The sequence below is a fragment of the Bubalus kerabau genome, chromosome 1, assembly GCF_029407905.1.
Source record: "Bubalus kerabau isolate K-KA32 ecotype Philippines breed swamp buffalo chromosome 1, PCC_UOA_SB_1v2, whole genome shotgun sequence".
Classification (NCBI taxonomy): domain Eukaryota; kingdom Metazoa; phylum Chordata; class Mammalia; order Artiodactyla; family Bovidae; genus Bubalus; species Bubalus kerabau.
Window position 1 is genome coordinate 10,490,673 of NC_073624.1, and position 14,921 is coordinate 10,505,593.

General features: G+C 53.5%; 1 protein-coding gene across 2 annotated transcripts; it reads right to left on the bottom strand.

The window, feature by feature from the left end:
* Positions 1–8,653: 8,653 nt before the first annotated feature.
* NOL12 (nucleolar protein 12) lies at positions 8,654–13,364 on the bottom strand. 2 transcript variants are annotated; one of them, XM_055567158.1, is made up of 6 exons: positions 13,168–13,364; positions 11,757–11,862; positions 11,434–11,482; positions 10,777–10,919; positions 9,392–9,489; positions 8,654–9,124 (listed from the first exon to the last, which is right to left on the bottom strand). In XM_055567158.1, the coding sequence occupies exons 1-6, from the start codon at positions 13,248–13,250 to the stop codon at positions 8,947–8,949; spliced, it is 657 nt and encodes a 218-aa protein (XP_055423133.1). In that variant the 5' UTR covers positions 13,251–13,364; the 3' UTR covers positions 8,654–8,946. The 2 variants fall into 2 exon arrangements, with proteins under 2 accessions (XP_055423133.1, XP_055423141.1); XM_055567166.1 differs by having other exon boundaries at positions 8,654–9,083; positions 13,168–13,361.
* Between the last annotated feature and the right edge of the window lie 1,557 nt (positions 13,365–14,921).

The following is a 14,921-nucleotide window of genomic DNA, read 5'->3' on the forward strand; positions in this document are numbered from 1 at the left end:
TGGGCGAAGACCACGCCTCTGCCGCTCTCGCATAGGTTCTCCCTAGGTGCTTCATTTACATGAAGGGTGAGGGATTGGACAACCCGAGGGCAAGGGGCGGGGAGAAGGCGGGGCGGAGGCGGGCGGAGCCCAGATATCTCCGAGTGCGGGACCCGCCGCACGTTTAGCCCGAACAGCCGCGTCAAGGTTCCCAGGAGGCTTTCGGGGCGGCTGGCACTGGCGAGTCTGGATCTTTCTAATCTCTTTCCCTTCGGTTCATTCCCGCCGCAGTTCCCTAGTCTGGCTTTAGCCCATACCTTGGGCTAGAGACTTAATCTCTCTGTGCCTCAATTTTCTAATCTATAAAATGGAAGTAGTAACTGTTGAGGACAAAATGAAAAGCCCAGGAGTTTTCAACTATTTGCACATTCATTTGCACACTTCCATTGATGTGGCGCTCACTCATAAAATGCCCAGCTTCTCCTTTTTAAAAAATATGCCTTCTTTTTTAAGCTGACACCCTGTACTGTGTGCCAGCTCCTGTTCCAAAATCTTTACATCTGTGAGGATGTAGTAACCTGAAGGATTCAGTACCAAGGTCCTCATTTCACAGCAACTAGGATCAGAGAAATTAACTATCTCATCAGCGTCACCCAGCTAGTAAGTGGCAGAGCCAAGACTAAAATCCTGGTGTGTCTGGACTCTGCTGGTCACTACAGAGCATCTTCAGTCATTAATTCTTTCAGACACTTACAGGTACCTGGTACATGCCAGGCCTGTGCTGGGCACCTGGGAAATGGTAATGTGAACAAAGTGTGGCTCCTTCTGAAAGGGCACACCCACTGTCTAGTGGGAGAGACGGACCTCTGGACAGGTCATCTTGGCTCAGGATGGAGTGAGTGGAAAGCACATCTCATAACAAGGATAATGATCTTTCTGCTCAGCCCCAATTACTGTAAGCAAAACAGGGAGTAGTCGGCCTTTAGCACTTCTTGGCTGTGTGACCTTGAGACAGTTACTTGATCTCTCTGAGCTGGGGGTGAGGTGGGTGCTTGGTTTGAGTTTGAAGCTCAGGTATGGCCCTCTACCCACCATCAAGCAGTAAAATCAGGAGCCAACTCAGGGCGGCACTACAGACACTTCAATTCGTTCAATACTTACGGAGCCCCTGCGCCGTCAGTTGTATATGCTGAGGACTCATCAGTGCACGAAAGAGCAAATCTCCTGTTCTCAGGGCACTTACATTCTAGTGGAGACAAACAGATCTCAAACAAGATAAATAAGCAGTACATGGAGTGTACTGGCTGGTGGTAGTGCTAAGGAGAAAAATGAAGCTGGGGTGGGGGTGGGGTTGGAAGTGGCTGGTGTGGGGAGGGAGTTGCTTCTTTTTTTGAGGAAGGACTTTTATTTTTATCCTTTTTTTTTAAACTGGAGGATAATTGCTTTATAGTGTTGTATTGGTTTCTGCCATACATCATGAATCAGCCATAGATATACACATCTCCTCCCTCTTGAACTTCCCTCCCACCCAGGGCATCACTTCTTAGATAAGGTGGTTGTGGAAGGCCGCTCTGAGATGGTGACCTTTTAGGTAAGACCTGGAGAAGACAAGGCAGAGTGAGCCTGCAGGTCCCAGGGAAGAGTGTTTCAGGCTGCAGGGTCAGAAGCAGCGAGGCTGGAATGGAAAGAATAAGGGGGTGAGGGGAAGAATCAGGGGGCAGGGTTGGTGGGCTGTTCTGAGGGGCTCTCTGTATCTCTGGAGCCTGCCTGGTTGTACTTCTCTAAGGCAGGGGAAACCGTGGGGGGTCGGGCAGCAGTCAGGGTCCTGAAGGAGGCAGGAGGAGGGGGCTGGGGAGCCAAGGGTGTGTCGGGAGGAGTGAAGGGGGCTGTTTGAGGAAGCCCCTTCCTGTAGGGGACTGTGGTAGTTTCAGCCCTGATATGGGAAGGCCAGCTACAGCCCCATTATATAGACGGGAAACTCAGACTCAGCTCCTCGATGACAGTGCCTGGTCTGAAAGCATACTCTGAGTTCTGCGGGGTAGCTCAGGGCATGATGGTGGCAGCCAGGCAGCATCACCTCTTGTCACCATTTCGCCCCAGTCTCCCATTCCTCTTTCAGATCCCTAAACAGTCTGTGCCTGCTCGCCTCCACCCCTCTGTTCACACCATTCCCCTGGGCCCAGATAACCTCTTCAGAGATCTGGGGAAGCAGAACAATAAGTGACAGTTCTAATCCCCTCTATCGCTCTGAGCCTCAGTTTCCTCACTATTCAAGCAGGAATGGTCATCCCAGGCCTCCTGGCTCATCAGCCTGTTGGAGAATCACGTGGTCTCGGCAGGCAAGATAGAGATGAAGGGGGCTGTGACCCAACTGAGCATGGGCAGGAAGGCACGAATCTCTGAAGGGGTCATCAGGGCAGGCTCCAGCCCAAGGCTACCCTGTGAAGTAAGTGGTGATTCAAAGCCAGCAGGCTTGTTTTTACTGGAGAAGCTGAAAATCTGAACATTTAGATGAAACCTCAAATTTTTAAAATATGGCTAAGTCAAATTGCTTTTAAACACTGTGTGAGTAACCAAATGAATCCTCAGGACTTCTCTTTCATGCAGTGTCTCTGGAATGGTAAATCACAGATTGTCATCCATTAGCAATGACTTAGGACTTCCCTGGTGTCTCAGCGGTAAAGATCCCCTGAACAGGTGATCCTGGCTCAGGATGGAGTGGGCAATGCAGGAGACATGGGTTCAGTTCCTGGGTTGGGAAGATCCCCTGGGGAAAGAAATGGCAACCCACTCCAATATTCTTGCCTGGGAAATCTCATGGACAGAGGAGCCTGGTGGGTTACAGCCCATGGGGTCTCAAACGAGTCGGACACAACCTAACGACTAAACAACAACAAGAAGTGATGATTTAAATGCCACCCCCTCCAGGACGCCCTCCCTGGTCACCCCAGACTTGAGGGAGGGCTCCCTCTGCCAGGATCTTGGGCATGACTCCCGTTGTTCCTAGTATCTTTCACATTGTCGACCTCGTGAGTGGCGCCCCCTGGAGGTAAGATCCTGGATCTCCACTTTCCATTTCTCAGGCCTTCTTCAGCCAGCCTGGCAGTGTTAGTGTGTATGTATGTAGAGTATCACCTATGTGAGGAAGGACCCACGACTTGGGCATACTTATGTTCTGGGTCTTTCCCTGGAGATGTACATATGCCCAGCCAGAGACCACCTACAGCTTAAATCCCAGCTCAGACAGAGAGACAGTGAATAGTTAGAATTCAGCTAAAGGCATGTCCTGCACACATCAGGGTGGGGTGGGGGTCACCTAAATCTGCCTCACCTGAAAAATGGGCTCAGTGGAATTGCCTACCCTGTGGGGTTACCATGAGAACTCAGTGAGTTAAACCAGGTAAAGAGGGACTGGTAAACAGTGAGTACCTCAATAAATGTTATTATCTCTCTTCAAGTCTCCTCCTCTCCATCCCCATAGATACAGTTCAAGGAACGTAAGTCCCTGGACGGCAGGGACCACCCTGTTTTGCTCAATGCTAAGCATGTAAGAAACGCTGGGCTGGAAGAAGAACAAGCTGGAATCAAGATTGCCGGGAGAAATATCAATAACTTCAGATATGCAGATGACACCACCCTTATGGCAGAAAGTGAAGAGGAACTAAAGAGCCTCTTGATGAAAGTGAAAGAGGAGAGTGAAAAAGTTGGCTTAAAGCTCAACATTCAGAAAACAAAGATCATGGCATCTGGTCCCATCACTTCATGGGAAATAGATGGGGAAACAGTGGAAACAGTGTCAGACTTTATTTTGGGGGGCTCCAAAATCACTGCAGATGGTGAGTGCAGCCATGAAATTAAAAGATGCTTACTCCTTGGAAGAAAAGTTATGACCAACCTAGATAGCATATTCAAAAGCAGAGACATTACTTTGCCAACAAAGGTCCATCTAGTCAAGGCTATGGTTTTTCCAGTGGTCATGTATGGATGTGAGAGTTGGACTGTGAAGAAAGTTGAGCGCTGAAGAATTGATGCTTTTGAACTGTGGTGTTGGAGAAGACTCTTGAGAGTCCCTTGGACTGCAAGGAGATCCAACCAGTCCATTCTGAAGGAGATCAGCCCTGGGATTTCTTTGGAAGGACTGATGCTAAAGCTGAAACTCCAGTACTTTGGCCACCTCATGCAAAGAGTTGACTCATTGGAAAAGACTCTGACGCTGGGAGGGATTGGGGTCAGGAGGAGAAGGGGACGACAGAGGATGAGATGGCTGGATGGCATCACTGACTCGATGGACGTGAGTCTCAGTAAACTCCGGGAGTTGGTGATGGACAGGGAGGCCTGGCGTGCTGCAATTCCTGGGGTTGCAAAGAGTCGGACACGACTGAGCGACTGAACTGAGCTGAAGCATGTAATACTACTTTACTAAGCACTTCCTTAATGGTGCTCAGTAAATACTTGGTTCTTGTCTTCCTCACACCCTCAGTGTTCCCTGACCATGCCATCAGGGAGATTGCTCTCAAATGAATCCCTGACTTTGACTCTCCTCAGGCTAAACCCCCGCCCCCCCCAACTCAGGGACTCCTGCTGGCCACCGGATAAGGATCCAGATCCTTAGCTCAGCACCTGAGACCCTTAAGTTTCTGGTCCCTTCAGGCCTCTGCAGATTTCTCCTCTCTTCTGACCACCCCTCCCCAACCTCTGCTCCCCAAGGGCTCTCTGCCTGCCTGCCCATCCCCTCTCCCACCCACCTGGCCAAGCCATCTTTCAAGACTCATGTCAACGTCACCTCTTCACTGTTCTGTGCCCCACCCCTGGGCCTATACATCAAACCCTGACCTCCAGGGTGAACTCCATGTGTCTGTCTCTCCCATGAGATGTGAGGGTCATGTCTTATTAGTTCTAACAGTAACTTTTGATGTACTTAATCTGAGACTCAGTCTTCTCATCTGTCAAATGGAGCTAGTACCCACGACACAATACTGTTGTGAGTTGATAATGTCACTAACACATTGGAGGCGCTTGATAAATTTCCTATCCTCCTTCAGCTGATTATTTGCCAGTCATGGTGACTAAGAGGGAAGGGAGAGAGCAAAGTTCACTGGACAGGGAAGGGTTCAGCAAAGGCCTGAGGGAGATGATTGTGGTGAGGAGCAAAAACTAGATTTAGAAACTTGCAGACAGGAAGGCATGGCACTAGGGCCAAGAACATTCTCAGAAAGATTATCTCAAGGATTATATGAGAACACTGGTGGGGAGGGGGACTGAGTTCAGTGTAATCCAGCCAGAACTGGCCGAAAACCTAGGGGCTCCAGTCCTGTGCGGGGGTAGACACACAGAAATGACCGACACAAACTTCCCACTCTGCTCACGGCCTGGCCAGGGGAGAGAGGGAACCCAGTGAGAACATGATCAGTGTTTAAAAGGAAGAAACACAAAGTGTACCTGGAGCCCAGATGAAGAAATGAGTGATTCCCAGGGGTCGGGAAGGCTTCCCAGAGGAGGCAACTGAGAGCCAAGGAGAGCGGGGCAGGCTGAGGGCAGCCTGTGAACACCTAAAGGGCGGGCTTCTATAGTGTCTGAAGGAGGCAGATGCTTGTTCAGACCAGGACTTTGCTGAGATGGACCTGCTCACGAGCGCAGGGAGTGAGCACCCCACACTAGGATGAATTGGGAACCTCTCCCCAGAACCATCCACATAGCCAAAGGGAGGGCAACAGCTCAAGTCTAGGGAACATCAGGTCAAGGGGATTTTTTTTTTCATATTTACTTAGTTGGCTACACGGGGTTTTGGTTGCAGCGTGCAGAATCTCGTTCCCTGACCAGGGATTGAACCTGGGCCCCCTCAATTGGGGTCATGGAGCCTTAGCCACTGGACCTCCAGGGAAGTCCCAGGATCCAGAGGATTTTGGAACAGGAAGCTAAGGCTTGCCTGACATCCAGTCCCTCTCCTCCTCAGTTCCAGACCCACAGGGCGGCTCCACCTGGCCTCCTCACCCTAAGCTCCCAGGGAGAATCAGGCTACCCCAAAACCAGAGCCTACTGCTGAGCTGAGGCCTGGCTCCCGGTAACTATGGCCATGGCTTTGTTTTACTAGCACAGGCCTGACCCATCAGGAAACTGCAGTGTAGTAACAGGAACGGATAAGCCTCTGCTATGGCTTTAGTTCCATGGTTGGATCCCCTCCAGACAGCCCTTTAACATTTCTGGCTCCTGTGGGAGAATCTGCTGCTTGCACCCCAATACCAATTCCCCCGTCAGCAACACACTCCCCAATTCCTAGGTGGGTACATGGTTCTCCAGAACAAGCCACGCTCCTCAGCCTTCCTGACAGCTAGAAGTTCCTTCTTCCTCCTGCCCTAAAGCCTTTGCTGCCTGCCTAATAGCACAAGCATCATGTGTTTCTAAAAGGAGGGACCTGACTTTCATTCCTTCTTCCTTTCTGTAACTGAGAGGCAGATACGATGGCTGAGGCTCAGGCAGCCATCTTGGACCACGAGGTAGAACCTGTGTTTAATACGGCACAAAACCAAGAGCTAAAAGCCTGCCCTCTCAGCTTCAGGCTCGCTGCCTTCCATTTCTGTTAACCTGAAAACTCTAGCTTTATATAAGCCAGTTATTTTAAAATCTTGTTTCACATTATATGTAGCTAAATCTAATCTTTCCTGATTAAGCTCCTAAAGGCCCCAAACCGCAGGGCCTGACGGATGGACAGTAACAGGAAGAATTCAGGTAGAACATGGAAAGTTCTCCAGAGGGTTCTCACTCTAGCACTTTTGATCTTAGGATTGACAAAGATCACCATGATTCAACTTTCTTGGTCTGCTGGATGAAAAAAGGGCACAGATGGGAGAGACACAGATGAGAATTTAATACAGATCAATGTTACAAATGTAGATTGTAAGTTGTGAAAAGACCCTATGGCACTGGGGATGGACAGCAGGGTCAGGTGTGTGAGAAGCAGCTGTGCACACGGAAGGTGCACCCAGAAACGTCAGGAGCCGTGGGAAGTGGTTCATGCATGTGGCCTCACTTCAGCCTCCGGGCAGGCCTGCGAGGTAGTGTCTTATGACACTTTACATGTGGGGTAACAGTTCCAGGAGGTCAGCAGCAGGGGGCTCACACAATGGGCCAGCAGTAGAACTAGGACTCAAACCCCAGCCCAGCCGTGTGTGCAGACCCCGGGCTCATCTCTGCTCCTGCTCATGAGGGCGTCAGGAGACTCACTGCCCTGGGTCAAGTACCAGAACCATCTAGATGGTCCAGTAACAGACCCCGCCATCTACCATGGATGGAGGCAGCCAAGTGAGGCGAGTGGCCCCACCCTAAGTCACATGGGGAGGACAACAGGAAGGCAGCAGGGAGATCAGTGGAAGGAGCCAGAGAAGCCAGGTCACAGGGCCTCCCAGCCATAAACCCTGAGCTTCACGTTGCCACGGCCAGGTGTGGCCTTCAGATATGCACAGCCAGCACCAGATGGGGTGGGTTTTTTTTGGCTCTACTGGGTCTTCACCGCTGCGCAGGCTTTTTAGTTGCAGCAAGCAGGCTCTGGAGCAGGGGCTCAGTAGTTGTAGCACACAGGCCTAGTTGCTCTGTGGCATGTGTGATCTTCCCGGACCAGGGATCGAACGTATGTCCCCAGCACCGGCAGGTGGATTCTTTACCCCTGAGCCACCAGGGATGCCCCAGATGGTGGGTTTTGATGGTGATGGGAGACAGCCTGCCCAATGCAGAGCCAGGACTGTGTCCAGCAGGCCCTCCATGGTGAGTGAAGGGGAAGGCCTGCCCTGCAGACCCCAGATCCCTGCCCCCTTGGCTCCAGGAGCCCGAGTGCAGGGGCGGAACCTGCATTCCCTTCACACACACTCAATAGCCCACCAGCTTCACAGGGGCTGAAAGCTCACCCTTCGCCCCTCTGCAGTCCTGGTGTCAGGGCTGGGCACGGCTCCCTGAATCAGGGCAGCGCCCGAAATTCCTGGGCCCTGGTCCACAGCCACAGGAACCAGTCAGCGCAAGCAGGGTCTGAATCTCCAGAACAGGTGCTCCGGCTGCCTACCCTTGCACCACACCCACCTGTGGCAGGCGGACCTACCCCCTGCCACCAGCCCAGCTCCGTCATTAGAGCGGGGAGTGTGAGTGACACAGGTCACTCACCTGCTGCAACAAGGCTGGTTTCCATCGGCTCTGAAGCCGCACCTGGAAGAAGTGTGAAGAATCGGCAGCCCTCACAGAGCATCCGCCAGCCACGCTTTCAGTGAGGAGAGAGAGATTTTCTTTACAAATGACTAATCACTCTTTTTTTCTTGGGCTGTCTGGGAGCTGCTGGAAGCCTATGGAAGCTGCCCAAGTTTGGGGGCGAGAATACTCCAGGACTCCCCATCTCCACTCCTTCAATGTCAGCTGAGGAGACCAGCAAGGCCAAGGGGAGGGACAAGCCCAACTTCCAGCTAGGAAAAGGCAGAGGCCATCCCTGCTCACCCACGGGCCGGCGTTCCAGGGCTGCAGGCAGACTCTGCGTCTGCCAGGGGTGGCGCTGGGCTTCAGCCCATGGGGGCCCAGGCCTAGCACCACTTTCACATACCCATAGGGAGAAGTGCTGGACAGCGAGGGTGACCCACGTCCCCACGCCTGCCCTTGGTGTGCGGCATCAGGGTCAGGGACAAACCAACCACACGTGTGCTTAGTTTCACAAATCTGATGAAGGTCCAGGGAGGTTCACATTTGGCCAGACGCCCCAAACTTGGCCCCCGGAGGCTCCTCCTGGGGGAGGCCAGCTCTCAGCTGTCCGCACCTTCTGGAGTCCAAACCCCAGGCTGGAGGGGTGCTGGCCTCCCAAGCTTGGGCTGTAGTCACTGCCTGGGTGCAGGCTGGGTTATGAGACAGCCCAGCTGAGACAGGACAGGTCCTTGCTGACAAGGCTGGTGCCTGGCCGGGGTCTCCGAGCTCACTCCCCGCTGTGCCGGGCTTTGCCTGTCAGCCGGCGGCGCTGTGTCTTGCTGGTACGAGTGGCACTCGGGGGCTTCTTGGTGGTGTCCTGGGCCCGGCGAAGACGTTTCTTCTTGACCTTCTTGCGACTGTGTGCATGCAGTGAGGCCGTGAGAGAGGAGATCCTATGGGAGGAATGCTGGTGAGGCCTGAGCCTCGGTTTACCCTGGGGAATAAGATATGGGCGGAAGGGTGGGTTGGGGGGTGCCTGACAGCCCAGCTCATGCAAGGGAAGTCAGAACAGGCCCCAAATGCCATTCTACAGGCAGCGTGCTCTGTCCCAGAGGGCCTGCCAGCTCCTCAGCTCACAGCGACAAAGGTCCTTTACCCCAGGCACTCTGCCCTACACCAGCCACCACGGTCCAGTGGGAGGGGACTGTCACAACGCCAGCCACAGGAGCAGGCTCACAGGGGAGGGCAGGCCAGGGCTCACCGCTGGGACAGCAGAGGGTCTCTGGACTTCCTGGGCAAGGCTCTGGTCGGCTTCTCCACGGATGACACCTCCTCCTCAGGCCCAGACCCGGCCCCTTGCTAAAGAAGCACAGAACAGGAGTGGCGGATCAACAGGCCTGAGCCTCCTGAACGGTCACCACTCTGCTGCCTCCCACGCCTGCTCGGGGCTCAGAAGGCGGCTCTAGGTGCAGAAAGGCCACATGTGCCCTGAAGCAGGAATGACATGGGGCAGAGCTGGGTTCTGAAGTCCTCCACCGCCACGGCCCACAGGGGGCACACACCAACACTCGCAAATGGAAAAATTCTAAAATAGAGACAAGACTGGTCTTTGCATCAGACCACACAGAAGAAAGGGCTTCCCTGGTGGCTCAGACGGTAAAGAATCTGCCTGCAATGCGGGAGACCTGGGTTCAATTCCTGGGTTGGGAAGATCCCCTGGAGAAGGGAATGGCTACCCACTCTAGTATTCTTGCCTAGAGAATCTCATGGACAGAGGAGCCTGGCAGGCTATAGTCCATGGGGTCTCAAAGAGTCAGACACGACTGAGCGACTTTTACACACAGGTAACGAACAGAAGAATAAGCATCAAACACAAAGCGAGCGTGAGCTCAGAGAGGATGTAATAAAGCAGTGGCTCTAGAACTTAGAGACACTGTAACCCACGCAAGGGGGTGTGGTTTACCTGGTAACTAACTATACACGCGTATGTGTGTTAGTCACTCAGTCATGTTCAACTCTCTGCGACTCGGGGTGTAGCCCGCCAGGCTCCTCCATCCATGTGATTTTCCAGGCAAGAATACTGGAGTGGGTTGTCATTTCTTTCTCCAAACTATACACATACATGTGCATAAATCCCTACACAACCTTAACTGAAACATAGGTTTCATAAGACAACACCTGCTGGGATGCTTTCTGATACTTTTGATATTATTTCCTTTTTTTTTTTTTTTTTAAATGCTGGTTGGAACTTGCTATGACTCACACCTCACAGGTCAGAGCAGAGAGATGTGTCTTGCAGGGGTAGCAAGCACAACCAGCCGCTCTCGAGGGCTTCTAGTGGACTGACCACCCTTATCCTCACAGCGACCCGGCAAGGCAGCTGCTATCATCAGTGACCCCCAACGTACTGGTGAAAGGAAGAAGCAGGCGAGGCAGAGAAACCTGCCCAAGCTCCCACAGCTGCTCGTGGTAGAGCTGACTCTGAAGCCCCAGGGTTCAGGGCTTTGGTCCAGGCCCTGGAGGGTTACCCAGAGGAAAGAGCCCCTTGTACTGGAATCCTTGACATGGACCAGCGCTTACTGACCCGCTTGATAAACCAGGCTGACCCTATGTCCCTTCTTCCCCCAGGCTGGGAGGGAGCCCCACCTCAGGTGTGGGCAGACCGAGCAGCCGTGCCCCTGAGAGGTCCAGGTCGCTGATGGTGGTCACGGTGACTGTGTGGTTGGGGTGGTCGTACTGCACCGACTCTGTCTTTGCTGTCACCAGCCGGTCTAGCTCGTCAGCCTCCTCTGTGCAGGGTGGGTGCAGGACCAGGCCTCAGCCCCAGGACACAAGCAAGCAGGCTCCAGCACACACCCCACCCCTGACTCCAGCCCTGGAATGTAACGGCTCCCTCTACTCTATAGAGTGCACCCAGAAGTCACTGGCTCCAGAGCCTGGCCTGCAGACAAGTGCTGGAAATGACCCAACTCCTCCTTTCATGCTCCAGGGACACCCCAGACCACCTGGTCCCCACCTGGACCCCAGGAGCTGCTGCCACCCCCAGTCCCTCCAGGCCTCAGAAACTGGGGTTTCTGCTCAGGATCCATTTGCCAAGAGGTCTGGGTCTCCTCCTGGTCTCTGATCCACTGACATCTAGAGGTACCTGAGGACACCCCTGGCTCCTAGGGCACCACCAAGATCCCTAAAGCTAGGGATGTCAGCTTCTCTGCAGTCCTTGTACCCCTTCCCTTCCACCCACCAAGGGATAAATAAACTCAACCGACTGGCTATTCTCCAGGTCAGGTCAAGGACTGGACTTACCCAGAGCCTCCTCTCTCTCTGCCAGCATCTTCAAGTATTCCTGGTGGCGCTGGAACCAAAGGGAAGGCAACATGGTGAGTATGGCCTCTCAGCCCAGACACTGCTCCCCTCCAGAATGAGTAAGACCATGGCTTGGAGGGAAAGATCAAGAGATCTTACCCTGAACCTTCCCCACACCTGGACCACAGCATCTCTATCTGCATAAACTGCACCCCAGGCCTGCCCGCCCCCTCCCCTCAGCCCTGCAGGTGCCCCTATTCGGGCCAGCGAGGCTGCAGAGTCCCTGGGAGTCAGAGACACTCTCCTGCCCTCTCCCTCTGCACCTCTTCCCGGAGCTTCTTCTGCTCCTCCTTCAGCCGCTGCTTGATCTCCTCAATGGCTGCCTTCTTCCGCTCTACCTTCCTCTTGTGGAAGCCTGTCAGGTACTCCCTACAGCAAAGAGGCAAGAGAAACAAGACACAAGGAAAGAAGGGCTCACTCCAGGAAAAGGGTGGGGGGGGAGCTAATACTGCACTCACCATGTGCTAAGCACCATTCCAAAAATGTAAACGTATTAACTCATGTAATCTTAACAGCATGCATATTGGGTGGTTATTGTTGTTCAGTTGCTCAGTCACGCCTCTTTGTGACCCCATGGACTGTATGCAGCATGACCTGTCCTTCACTATCTCCTGGAGTTTGCTCAAACTCAGATCCATTGAGTCAATGATGTCATCTAACCATCTCATCCTCTGTCACCCCCTTTTCCCCTGTCCTCAATCAGGTACCCATTCCCAATTTACAGATGGGAGACACTGAGGCAGAGAAAGATAAGATGACTTGCCCAAGGGGGTCAGAGAGTGTAAGGTTAGGGAAAGAGAGAGAGATGCTGCCTCTTTCCCCACTCACTACCCTCCTGGGCTCTTAGTTGCCAGCAACAGGGCCAGGTGGTGGACATAGGCTGAGAGCCTTTGAACCTAGAGCAGGTGAGGGTCCCTTCTTCACTGGCAAACTCTATTCCTCAGTGAATTAGTCCGCTTCAACTGGGGCTTTCAAGGCCACCCTCAGCCAGACCTCCACAAACTGTCCATTGGACCAACACCCATTTCCCCAGGACTCTGCCCCTCGGCTTGTCTGTAGGTCTTGTTGATGCCTCCCTGAGTTTCCTGACGACGCCCCAGCACTTCCTTCCCCACGCTCCATCTTATCTCAGCCCCCCTCATCTTCCTAGGTCTGGCCGCACCATTCCTATCTGTTCTGGAGCCCAACACCAGGCTTTTCGCTGACCCACTACCATAGGTCCAGGTGGCACTCTGAGTGGTGCTAAACCAGACGCTAAGACTTAGAGGACCGGCTCAAAGGTCCGGAGGCCTTTGTTTCATTCACTAATCATTTTCACCCAAAACAGCTGAGTCTACTGTGAGTCCATGGGATCGCAGAGTCCGACAGGACTGATAGTCTGAACAACACAACTGCGAGCGAGACCGCCGGGCTGGGGAGGGTGAAGCCCGCTCTCGGGCCGCGCACACAGCATCACAAGGCGGCCTGGGGAGCAGAGAAGTGACGCGAGGGCGGGGCGGGCGATTCCATCCCTCCGGGCTGGGGGGCCCAGAGCCGCGGCTTCCACCAGCCAGGGCTCCGCACCACGCCGAGAGGGCGGGACCGGAAGGGCCCTCCGCGTGAGCGTGTGCGGACATTCCCGGCCTCGGCCTTGCCCGGCGGCCCGAACGAGATCCGCTCAGCCTTGGCACTCACCGCCGCTTCTCCTCGTCGAAGCTCAGGATGAGCCGCTGCCGCCGGTCGTCACCATCTCGCTTCTTCTTCTTGTTGCGGCCCATAGCAGGAACGCTCCGGCGGCGCGGATTCCGCGCACCAAAGACACTTCCGGCTGTAGAACGGACAGCCTCCCGGAAGTGCTCCGCAGCGACGCTCTGCCGTTCCGCTCGCCGGACCCCGCCTTTTAAAGGGGCCGCCCTGCGTTCCTCCCGTCCCTCTCTATTTCGTGTATAACAGGCGGGATCTCTGCCCCCGCCCCTACGCTCCCCACTCCCCGCAGCCGAACAAGGTGATGAACAACTGTCTCTCTGGCCCGGCACTGCCACTAGTGGCCATGCCGCTTGCCATCCTTGGCACCCTACTGGGTAGAAGCATTGCCTTGGCTGCAGTGTTGCGCCCCGCCTTACTCCCAGCAAGATGCCCGGCGAGCGGCCTTCCGTGGAGGCTCAGGGGAAGTAACTTAAAGTCAGCTCGTTCTTAAGTGGTGTGCAGCGTCACCCCCGATTGCTGCCCTGTGTGTGGAGGGGTTCTGCCCTCCTGGAACGTCCGGTCAGGTGCAGAGTAAGAAGACAGCTGCTCTGTGGGGATCTCTGTGCAGTCGGCCCTCTCAGCCCACCCAGTTGGAGCTGCCAGCCCACGAGGGGCTCAAAGAGGCCACATCTGCGAAAGTTCCCAGCGCAGAGTGAATCACACCACCCCGGGCAGGTGCCGTTGTTCCAAACTCTTCCCTGGGAGTTCCAGGTCCCCTTTACTCCAGGGAAATAGATGTGGGACTGGCAACCCCACCCAGACTCCAAAAGCTTGAGAGCCCTTTGCTGCAGTTAGCTCACAGTCTTAACACACTTCCCTTTAGGATCACTTTCTCCTTGAAATTATTTTTATGTTCATTGAGCATATTTTTATGTTCAGACACAGCAAGAGATGGCACATTTTCTTAATAGAAATGATGATGAAGGTAATAAGCCAAAGAATTAACAGCAGCTGCCATTTAGTTCTTTGCACGATTATCTTTTTTTTTTTTTTTTTTTTTTTTGGCTGTGCCATGTAGCATGTGGGATCTTTAGTCCTCCAACCCAAGATGGAACCCATGTCCCCTAGAGTGAAAGTGTGGACCACTGGATCGCCATGGTCCCTAAATGATTATCTTTTTTGAGATATGAGTCCCGTTTTAATGAGGCTGAGAGAGGTGTGGTCACTTACCCAAGGTCACACAGACAAGAAGAGCAGGTGCTGAGGGCAGAGCCCTGTCATCTAAAGACAGAACTCTACTTATTGTTTCTCTGGACCCAGTTTCATAGGCTCTTGGGACACACGGGGTCTGAAAAGAGGTGAAGGGAACCAATGTTTACAGAGCCCCTACTATGTGGTAGGCACAATGCAGTTCTCCACATTATCTCAGCTAATCCTTGCAACAGTCACACAAGGTGGATACTAGTATTGCAATTTGATAGGTGAGGAAACAGGTTCAGAGGGGTTATGTAACTGGTCCAAGGGCACACAGTGATGGAACTGGGGTTTGAACACAGGTCTATCTGACTCCAAGCCCAGTTTCTTTCCTCCACAGTCAGTGATCTCTCTCCTAATCTGCCCCAGGAGCTTTCCTCTGCCTGGTTGTAGTCCCAGTCCTGGTATATTGTGTGTTCAGCCAGTGTAGGGAGAGTAAATAGGGCGAGAAAAAGGCAGTCAAGAAGACACTTTCTCCAATGTCCAGCAGAGGGCGCCCCACCCACAGC

Bases quoted from the DNA above. Each gene is read 5' to 3' on its own strand.
- NOL12 (XM_055567158.1), bottom strand. From the start codon at position 13,250: ATGGGCCGCAACAAGAAGAAGAAGCGAGATGGTGACGACCGGCGGCAG. The intron at 10,920-11,433 runs GTAAGTCCAGTC...CACCCTGCACAG, and splicing joins AGAGAGAGAGGAGGCTCTGG to AGGAGGCTGACGAGCTAGAC. The intron at 9,490-10,776 runs GTGGGGCTCCCT...GTGCTTCTTTAG, and splicing joins TCGGTCTGCCCACACCTGAG to CAAGGGGCCGGGTCTGGGCC.